Here is an 11,084-nt window from a genome sequence, read left to right on the forward strand (position 1 = left end):
TATATATATATATATATATATATATATATATATATATATATACCATGTTTGGCATTATCATTTATTACTAGCAGACATTCTACTGCCAGCATTTATTGTCCGTATTCTGCGCGCTTGTTTCCCATTGATTGTATTAGTATGATTGTTCAATGCCCAAGGCAAAATGAAATCTCTGCTAATTTCTCTGCAGGTTCCACTCCACAAATTGCCTAAGGAGGCTGGTGACGACTTGAACATGGATTTCGACTCATGCCGAGATGTGAATGGCCTTTGGATCCACCATATATTCCATGAAGATCTCATCCGTTCCGTGTTAGCATACAAACCACGAGAGGATGACATATTCCTCGCAACGTACCCAAAGTGCGGCACGACTTGGACACAGTACCTAATCCTCAGCATACTCACTGATGGACATCCACCGAAAACTGTTGTCGACTTCATGCTAGCGTCGCCTTTCATGGAAATGATGGGCGCCGAAGCGGCTGAGAGGATGGCCAGGCCAGGTCTCTTGAAAACACACCTCCCGTTCAATTTGCAGCCTTACTCGCCTCAAGCAAAATACATCTACGTCACACGCAACCCGTACGACGTTTGCGTGTCTTTCTACTATCACATGAAGGGCATAACAGCCAAGAAATATGATGCGTCCTTTGACAGGTTCTGCAAAGCATTCATCGCCGGCAAGGTTTCCTGCGGAGACTACTTCGATCACTTGCTCTCCTGGTACGAGCACCGGAATGACCCAAACGTCTTGTTCTTCACGTACGAGGAAATGAAGAAAGACATCGATTTCTGGACACTCAAGATAGCCGATTTCATGGGCGAACAGTACGGGAAGAAGCTTCGCGACGACTCTACCTTACTACGCAAAATTATCGACACGTCGAGCCTTAAGAATATGCAAGGAGTCTTCAACGAGCAGATGCGTACGATGATAAAAGATTTGCTGAGCTTGGGTCCAGATAGGGCTATCAAGTCAATGGAAGTTTACAGGGAAGTTATAGCTCACGATGAAGAGCCCCTGCACAGCGACGACGGTTTTGTTCGCAAAGGCATCGTGGGAGACTGGAAGGCTCATTTCACGGACGAGCAGATAAAGAATATGAAAACGTGGATTGCTGAAAAAACGAAAGGCTCGGATGTTATGAATTTATGGAAGGATCTCGATCTACCATGAGAGAACGGCGACGAAGTTTGAACTTCATGTGGCTGTGCATGTACATAAATGGTCAGCTCTCGGCATTGCTCGTTCTGACAGTGATTTTAGTATATGAATGTCGCGGATAAATCATTACGTTGTACCAAGGATGCATAGTTGAGAAGCAAAATGGCAAACATCGGCAGCCTAAGAGACCTTTCCAATAATGCTATGGGGTTCATTAAAACGACACACTGTGTTTTCAGCAAGTGTCCACAAGATGAAAGCGTTGCCTAGCGTTAGTGACTTCGCCAAAACTTCACTGCTTTTGAAAGCGGAGCTGCTCAACTCTTCGTTCCGCCGGTCTGCAGGAGCAAAGTACTATCACCATAATGAAGCTTATAGCTGCGCTTAGCGCGCTCCCTTCGTCCTTTCTCCATCTTAGGATTGACTATAAATAAAGACAGTTTGCTCTTAGCGACGTGCATACATTGGAGAAACGAGGATAGTTGTTGTACTTTTTTGCTGCATCGCCAGAACTTTGGCGGCTAATGAGGCCTGTGGCCCGCACACCTTGAGGTTGACATGATCGATGTTCAATGTACACGTTTCTTTAACGCCTGTGCCCTCTGAAGCAGTCAAAGGAGAAGCACAGAACCGATAATCAGAAGAGAAATAACAGAGAATGAAAGAGAGACAAAGAAATTGACAGGGAGAGAAAGAGAAATTAAAGTAGGGACAGGAAGGGAGAGAACCTCGATAATTAAGAACATGCTAAATAATATATAATAATACCATGCTGATTAGGATATTGCTAATTAGAACCTTCTGCTTGATAACTTGGCAATTACGATCGCACTAATTAACGCCATGCTAAATTGGGGCCATGCAAACTAAGTCCTTGATAATGAATGCCACGGTAATTAAGACCTTGTTAATAATGTACCTGGGCTACGAAGCTGCGCTGTTAGTCCAGCCTTGAACCACTAGAGCAAGCTGCCGACATTTTCTTCCACTTCGAATCAGCGCCAAACAGAGCAGTTGGATAATTTCTGTTATGATGTGTAAACAGTGCAACCAGGGAGGCGCTGCATCCGCGACCTATTGTTGCCAGCCAGACATGGACATCGTGCCAGACATTCTACAGTGAAGCTACTCAGGTCGGCTGCGTTATTAAGACACCACGCCAGTGTTTAGCGTGTTTTCAGTTACATTCGGCAGCAAGCAACGTTTAACCCGCCACAAGGGGTTTAGTAATTCATTACTCAAATGTGGCATTGGTCAATGTTGCTGGGAGCCCTGCTGGTATAGTATATAGTAGAACAAAGGTGTAGCGTACATCACAGAGAGTACAAAAGGATAAAAGCGAAGAGCGACACACATGGCTGTAAGCAATCCTCAAATATCAGCAATTTATCTATATTAAGGAGTTGGTTAGGATGTCTGTCACGCGAAGGTCTAGCTCGCGTCAAATATGGAAATTGAATGTTTTTTTTTCGAGCTCCTAACGAAAGTTTCAGGTATCACTTGCCTTTGTTTGATCTTTTCCTTTCATTATTCTCAATTCCTGCATAAAGCCGAACGAAAGGCTCGTTAGGTGGCAGTCAAACCTAAATTTGTGAATGGCGCAATCAGGCGTAAGATTGGAATCGGGCAAATATTTTCACGTGGCCATAGTCTTTCTGTGGAATTTCTATGTTTGATAACTTTCGCTAGGAGAAGAACATTTTAAGAAACTACCACTAGAATAGCTTAGACCAAGGTTACAAGAAAACATGCTCAATCTTTTCTGTCCTTTCATAATTGCAAACTGTCGAATTACGTCAGGAAGGCCGATAAATCATTCTATAAAGCAATGAATTGTTAGTAAGTTTTAAATATTGAGTACTTCTTTCTCGCTTTTTACTAGTGTCGCTGAGCTGTGTGGTTGGGTTGTGTTTGACTTGATATAACATCTGCTTTCTCGATGGCATTAGCACACACTCTATGCAAATACTGGTGCCGGACGCAGCATGCAGGTGGGATGACCGTAGGCAGCACACCCGATCCACCGAGACAAACTTCTAGTACTATGCTGTATATGCCCGACGTGAAAGATGCGAAACATGCAAACGTAATCCTGTTGCATAGAACAACATACTTGTACACACACACACACACACTAGTGTAAGTTGTACTACATGCCATAAATCATGAATTTAGCGTTCCAAGAGACTTGTGAGACATGCGCTGTCTGTGCGTCCTCAGTAGTACAGAATGCCAATGCATCGCTACTTATACGACTGCGTTTCTATACAAAGACCGTTGTTCTAAGAGCCGAGATTATTAGTCTGTCTTCACGCACATCTTATTGTGCATACTTGACCTGCTATACTGGTTATAATCTAAAAAACTCCCGGAGTGGATAATTATTCCAAGTCCGAGTTGCATGCAAGATATACGTTTAGCACGCATCGTAATCTGTTGACAGCGCCAATCGCACACAATTGAGCCCGCCGAGTCAGGTCATCGACCGCACCGTGCGACACGCCATCGGCAAGGACAATGCAGTTAGTTGTGGAAGCACTACATACTAGGTCAAGTGCCCGATATTCGCCGATAGCTGCGATAGCGTTCACTGGCGTATCAAGTCCTTCCACTCAAAGTAATTACCGTATTTCTATTTGTAGTGTACTTGTGTACATGAACTCAATGCACAAACCAAGAACGATCTTTGTTGGGTTAATTAGGTCAGCACTTAAAGGACAGGACACGACGAAGAAGAGTACTCTATCTAGTATTAGTGAATCTCTTTTTCACAATACCGAAGACAGCCATTTTGCTACAAGGAAACGCTTTGCAAGAGAGAAAACGCACAAAACGAAAATGCAAGTGGCGACGATACCTTGAAGTTTCTGTATCTGCTTGTTATCACGTCATAGATTTCCACAGCGGAGTCTGAGGCCTGCATAATAAGTTATCGGTAAATATCGGGATAGTGTGCTCTTTATAGAGCCAGAAACGCTGCAGGGCAAGCAAGCAAAAACGTTAACAAACCAATGTGACCCAAATACAGATAAAAATATCGAGTGTAATGTCGACTCGAGTGGCCTCTCTTCAAAGCGACAGCTGCACCGCACGTGTGCCTAAGAACTGCTGAGAGCGCACCGATGACGCGACAGCTATTGCGCTGATTGCATGCTCCTCAGAAAGCAGATAACGAGAGGCTAGGTCCTCTTGTTTGTCTTTTGGCATCGCTGAGGAAGCCGACTGTTATCCGGAGAGAGCATTTCAAGAGCTTGTATTCGTAGAAAGTCATGCGCTTATCTTGGCCAGCACTGACCCTTGAGATGCCGCCCACATGTGTCGAACTACTCTGTGTTGTGTGGTATCAAGAAGGGGCGGTATTCTGACAATGCGCGCTACGTAAGATAGGCGTCGAAGCGCAAATAAGGCCGTTTACTCAGAATTAAGTGCAAGTTTGGAAGCTCATATGATCAAGAATTATTTCAAAGTAGAGCGATACGGCGCGCTCGTCATCGCATCGTGATTCTGATGCGCACAACACAATACCACACTTTATTAATAGGTAGATTACTGGGTGTTCAAATTTGGGATACTTTTGCTTCTCTTCTTCCCGTGAAATGGTCGCGGAGTATGTACGTGATAAAAGTTCCCTTACGGGCAGTTAACCGGAAGGTGAACGACAGATACGACCCGCGAATATGCTGTCTGTTCTTTACCTTCATTCACTGTTCCTCATAGAACACCTTTTCTCAAGCATGGCTCACTACCAAGACACCATAAGTGCGTTTTGCATAGTAGTTCATGTGGCTTAGACGATCAATAGGCTTGCCTGCCTGCCTAATGCTCTCTAATTGTTGCAACGTGTTTTAGCGAAACTTGGGACAGTGTCTCGCATGTAGAGCGATTTAAATTTGAAAGCACAATTATTTCATGAGGGTAGAAGAGGCTCAATTTCAATTGAAGTCCTTTTTTGCGTCCTTTCTGGGAAGTAGGAATTCTATATCCCATCGTCGTTCAGAGTGACCCACTGGATACTCGCATCTGGTTCCCGTCTCTGCCTTGGAACGTCATCTCTCCTCCTGTGAAAGCTTAATGCCGCTGTGTAGTCAGTGCTACTGCTATGATCTTTGAGATAATGTTTCATGTCTGTCAGAGCAGAGTAGTGCACCCGTCAACGATATTTAGACATTACCCTTTCGATAAATACACCCATGAAGCACATACATATATATATATATATATATATATATGTATATATATATATATATATATATATATATATATATATATATATATATATATATATATATATATATATATATATATATATATATATTGTGATGACGAAGAGCGGCACCGAGGCTCTGGCGCGCGGGCAGCTAGAGGGAAGTGAAGAAAAAGACGAGGACAGAATAGAACAGCTTGGCCCAGGAACGGGTGTTGTCTCTATCTCGTCCTTTACAATGGCGCAGCCGACAACGCAAGCCGAACCTTGCAGCGGAAGCCCCCTGTCATCGCGCGTCTTCGGCGGCGCGGGTCTCTCCATCCTAAGAACGCCGTCCACGCTTCCTCGGTCATAGACGCCATGGCCGACCGCTGCAGCAGCTGCCTAGCCAACCATCCGAGGACGGCGTCCAGGCCTCGTCGGTGGCTCATGGGCATGCTTACCCTGGCGCTGCGAAGACAGTGCATTACCAACCATTGCCAGGGAATGCCGTTCACGCTTCCCGTGGCGGCACCATCTCATTCAGGGCTCCATCGGCACCTGAGCCGCTTTGGGATGCGGTACAAGCTCCTGAGGACCAACAGCCCGCCATCATTGGGGGCCCAACTACCACCGCCCACTGGTCCGACATTACTGGCTTCGCACGCGAACCATCGGAGAGCGCCACGCACCTGCGGCGTACCATTGTGCGACTTCGCGTCACGGCCAACGCATTGACAGCGTCGAGCTCTGCGCTGTTTCCTCCCATCGTTCCGGCACTGACAGCCATCAAGACCATGTTGGATGTAGCCACTTCGCTTGACCTCGAGGCCAGCTCGCCTGAGCAACGTAGAGAGCTCCGGTCTACTCTCAGCCAGGTCTCTATCCAACTCGGTGACTTCGCGCACACACTCTACCGTTTCGCGCCTGTCGTATCACCATCCCAGGCTACCTTCGTACTACCGGAGGTCCGTGGCTTCGAGGACGACGCCGAAAAATGGGTGGCGACCGTTAACGCCCTAGGAGCTCGGGAAGCCTGGACGGAGGCGCAGAAATGGTCCGTGGCCGTAAACCGCCTTCGGGAAGGTGCCGCGGCGTGGCACAGGTATGAAGGCGTGAGGCAGCAGTCCTGGGCGCAATGGAGTGCAGCCCTGATTGCCGCATTCGGCCGGATTCCATGTGCCACCAGCGAGTCTAACACGGCGTCCACCGAGGAGGGGAGGAGGGAGCTCAGGAGGTGCTACACCTTGAGGCTACAACTGCACGCTGCAGCCCACCGGCAGACAGCTGCATAGCCTGGCCTAGTACGAGCACCGGAGTGACGTCATGCTGTCACTCTGCCTCATTATGCGACGCCAGAACATCCCCGCCAATGGCCAAGAGCATTTCGCATCCCTATCTATCGGAAAAGCCGCCTCCATGCTCGCCATCACCTGAGCACTTGGAGGCACCGGCCCGCGTCGTTCTGGACATTCAACTACCTAATGAGACATACCTGTCCGGAGATTACACCAACATCCCCTCTCACCAGACGGAAGCGGATCTACGTGCGACACGTTCATTGGCCGAAAGTGAGAGCGTTTATAACTCAGTAAAAGACGACTTTTCAGAAGACACCAAGGTCTCTGACAACTCTGACATTGTTTTCTTCGAAGACCTGCCCGCGCAGCACAAGTCTCCGACTATTAGAGCGCCTTCTCTCGAGGACTCCACGCCTGCGCGCATCGCGGCTTCAAGAATTGCTGACTTGGGAACGTTAGTGGGCTCCACAGTGACAACGCAGTCAATTTCGCACCATGGCCGAGAACTTCGACGACGACGTCAAAATCACTTTCGCCTGCCAAAGAGCGCTGACGCTCGTTCCCAAGCCATTTCAATGCGTGGCTTGGACCGACCACAGCGACTTGACCAGTGTCGCCCACTAGAGGAACTTCAGGCAGGTCTTCCAGCCAACTTGCAGCGTGGTCAGGACCGACCGCCGCGATGCAGCCAGCACCGCCCACCAGAGACATTGTCGACTGTTCCGCGCGCTCGCAGTCATGGCCGAGTGTGATGACGAAGAGCGGCACCGAGGCTCTGGCGCGCGGGCAGCTAGAGGGAAGTGAAGAAAAAGACGAGGACAGAATAGAACAGCTTGGCTCAGGAACGAGTGTTGTCTCTATCTCTTCCGAGAAGCTATATATATATATATATATATATATATATATATATATATATATATATAACTTCTCGCATAATGGTCATGGCATTACAACACCACTTGCACATATCACTACAAAAAACCGTAGAGCATCCGCACACGTGATGGTCCGGCTGCTTTGATCCACTTAAAGAAAGAGCAAGCGAGACAAAAAAAAAAAACAATACGCCACGGATTGCCAACATGTCGGATCATATATATTGGCCATCAACCAACAGATACTACCTTCTCATTGTTATAGCCCGTATGAAAACGTGAGGTATCAATCAGGGGCGTATCTGACGACGTCTAAGATTAGGCTGTCATCGTACGGTTTAACTGTAGCGAACTTACAGGAAGCAAGCAGCAATCTGAGGGGCTATTAAAGGTAGGCAGAGGCAGACAAAGAGCTGAGAAACTGAAATCGATACGTTGTCACGCTTTCTATTGAGACGATGTCGTTCGCCGCGTCCTCGAGTGTTACGGATAACGTTCATACGCGATTCTCGGTTCTCAGCCTTTCCTCCAAATGTTATCACGCGCCCGAAACACTCGTAGCACAAAGGGGTCACTTTCTTAGCAACTTTGTTTGCAGAGGCTGTAGAAGTCAACACTGGCCCTGCTCTAACAGTAGAGTAGTTAGAAAGTCCAACAGAGGAACAACTTTTTCGCCCCGCTTCTCTGCAAACGTTGATGGAAGGAATCCGCCTCGCTTCCGTCGCTGTTTTTGCTCTCTGACAGGTAAGAAGTATTTTATCTCAGCTACAGTTCCCAATGTTTGTAAAGCTGCTTTGGCGAAGAAGTCCGTTTCATTTTATGTCCAATAACATAACAAGGTTATTTTCCGATACAGCTGCAACTGAGCGTAGATAGATTGGATAGGTGGGCTAGTTGGTATTGCATATTCATCGGCAACTTAGAGCGCAAACTGAAAGACACAGAACGGGGAAAGGTATACGTGCACCGCAAGCGCGAATTGTTTGTGGACACGTGTGTTCGTCTAGCGTATTAATTTCAATTCGCGCTAAAATATTTCTATGAGTCCATCCCTTAGCAGCAGACATTACCCTCGCCCGGATCCCTTTGCTAATAAGCTTCTTAGAGAAAATTCTCAATCAACATGGTCTAGGCCCTGAAATAAAAGAACCTACCTCACTTAAATTTTCACAAGACAAAATTTCATTCAAATCCCGACTCTCCACATATCATAAGCGAAGGCTACCTACTAATAAAATGTGCGTGTACAAGTGTACAAAGTGAAGTTTTGTGAATGTGCGCCTAGCAACCGAAACATCACAAAAGCTCTCTTATTCTGGAGCTTCTCAAGACTCAAAATGCGAAGGAATTATCATGCTAGAGATAGCGTTAGCAGATGCGCCTAGTCAGCCCGAAATAAAAGGCTTACTTACGTAAGCCGTTCAGCATTCGTAGTCAAGGCCTTTATTTAAACAAATAACCTCTGACCAACGTTTTTAGACTACTTCAGTTGGCAAAGAGCGCAGCCTTCCAGTGGCGCGGGGCGGCTCGCCGCGATCGCCAAGCAGGCCGGAGCGCTGCGGTCGCGTTGGGATTGGTCTCGGCGCGTCCTCTGCCACTGCGCTACTTATTGAAAGGGGCCGACAGGGCTGGGCAAAGATACTTTTAAATTGTATCGCGATACGATACAAGATACTCGGGCAAGAAGTATCTGAGATACAGATACAAGATACTCGCGGAATAATTGTATCCGATACGATACTTCCCAATTGTATCTTAAGATACTTCGATACATTTGCCAATTTTCTGTTATATATCAATATAATGAAGAAGCAAATGCCTATGTATACAAAGATATGTGTTTACTTGAAAATTTCTTAACTGCGACCAGCTTTGCTTAATTTAAAAAAAATACCTGTTTGTATCAGAAGATATATATGTAAACAAACTTTCTTGCTCAAGGCGCATTAGTTTCGTTTCTAAACGACTTATTGGGATTTGTTTGGCTGCTTAACATGACAGCTCTTTAACTGCTGCGCTGTAAGTTGTTTTTGCTTGACACTTCTGTAGTTTATTGGTGTCGCTGCTCTACTTGGCGACCAGCTAGCTGGTTACCATCTACTTGCAAGTGCCTTCACACGATGGCGCAAATACCGATGTGCAGTCTTACCTTGTCCGCAAGCGTATTGTTTTCGTAATCCCGCATCCACCGACAGGTGTACAGCAGCAACAACGTTGGTAGCGGTATTGTTTGTGACGCATCGTGTAAAGACGGTGAACTACATAGTCGGCGCTCACAATTAGTTGAGGACATTATATTGCAGTAATTTTTCATATTTTACTTATCTGCTAGCGTAAGGCGTTCGTTAGCAACATATTCACTAACCTGCAATCTTTTACCATTTGTTCTCCGGGAGAACCTGAGCCGCCAGGAAACCTCTCAGACGTATCCTAGCGGCACAAAGCGCCGCAGGTTATCACTGCTATTGAGACTATAGCCACTTCTAAGTCTGCTTACATGCGGATTTGTAACAATAAGAATACTTTAAGGTGACCTAAAAAGGAAAAGGAATATATTTCAGTCAAACAGCAACGTGGTTCCGTATTAAACAATCACAGTAAATAAGTATACAGGGTGTTTCACTTATGTAGAACCAAATATTAAAAAAAAAACAAGTGGATAACCGCCGCTGAATGAAACCAAAGGTATTTGGTTTGCCGTCATGTGGCACTCGTTATGGTATGTTTTGTACTAAGCTTAACTGGTTAATTAAATAAGGTCAATTATGCGACATTCCGACGTTTTTAATATTCACTTTAGGGCAAGCTGCGCTTCGACACATCGTAGAGCGAATTTAAAAACGACCGACCCATTTTTTTGGCAACATACATGCTGCGTGGTGAATGTTTTCGGGATTTGAGAGAAAGCCTGCGAAATACGAAATAAAACCACGTTCGCAGACAGTTAAAAATTAAGAATAAAGCAGAGAACGTATTTTAGCAGCAGGTTACAAAAGACATATTACAATAAACAGATGGACGAAAAGCTATGCAGAGGACTAGGTAATGTATGGGACGTGGAACGGAAGACAGCAAAGAAAGCACTTGTGCTAACAATTAAGCTATCATTAAAGGAACTTTTCGAATAATTTAGCAGGAAGAACAAAGACACAGTACGTCAAAATATTCCCTGTTACGTAAATGCTTGTTCTATTGCATCTAACGTCAGCACCGATAGTGGGACGGTTGTTAGAACCTCCTTTGCATGCAGGTCGATAGGATCGTACTATGCAAGTCAAGCTTGCACCCACAAGATCTTTCAAATCGCTGATGTGTGAAAGGCGCGAGACGCAAAGCATTCTTGCATTCGTGAGACATTGCGGCGAAGCATCACGCAAGCAAACTGTTAGCAAACATCACGCAAGCCCAAACTATTACTTCCATAGTCACTTAATGGTGTCACGCTTCGCACAGCAACTCAGTATAAATATTTAGGCGTTTTAATACCATCTGACCTCAAGTGGACTGCGCATGTAGATCAGGTGACGAATAAGGCAATGAACAAGTTGTTTTTTTTT

The 11,084-nt window shown here is 45.8% G+C and overlaps 1 protein-coding gene across 1 annotated transcript; it reads left to right on the plus strand.

Moving 5' to 3' along the window:
• The first annotated feature begins 235 nt into the window (after positions 1-235).
• LOC119375262 (amine sulfotransferase) lies at positions 236-1,532 on the plus strand. The gene has a single exon (XM_037645444.2). The coding sequence runs from the start codon at positions 236-238 to the stop codon at positions 1,178-1,180; it is 945 nt and encodes a 314-aa protein (XP_037501372.1). The 3' UTR covers positions 1,181-1,532.
• The last annotated feature ends 9,552 nt before the right edge of the window (positions 1,533-11,084 follow it).

This window comes from Rhipicephalus sanguineus, chromosome 11 (assembly GCF_013339695.2).
Source record: "Rhipicephalus sanguineus isolate Rsan-2018 chromosome 11, BIME_Rsan_1.4, whole genome shotgun sequence".
Lineage (NCBI taxonomy): Eukaryota > Metazoa > Arthropoda > Arachnida > Ixodida > Ixodidae > Rhipicephalus > Rhipicephalus sanguineus.

Bases quoted from the DNA above. Each gene is read 5' to 3' on its own strand.
- LOC119375262 (XM_037645444.2), top strand. From the start codon at position 236: ATGGATTTCGACTCATGCCGAGATGTGAATGGCCTTTGGATCCACCAT.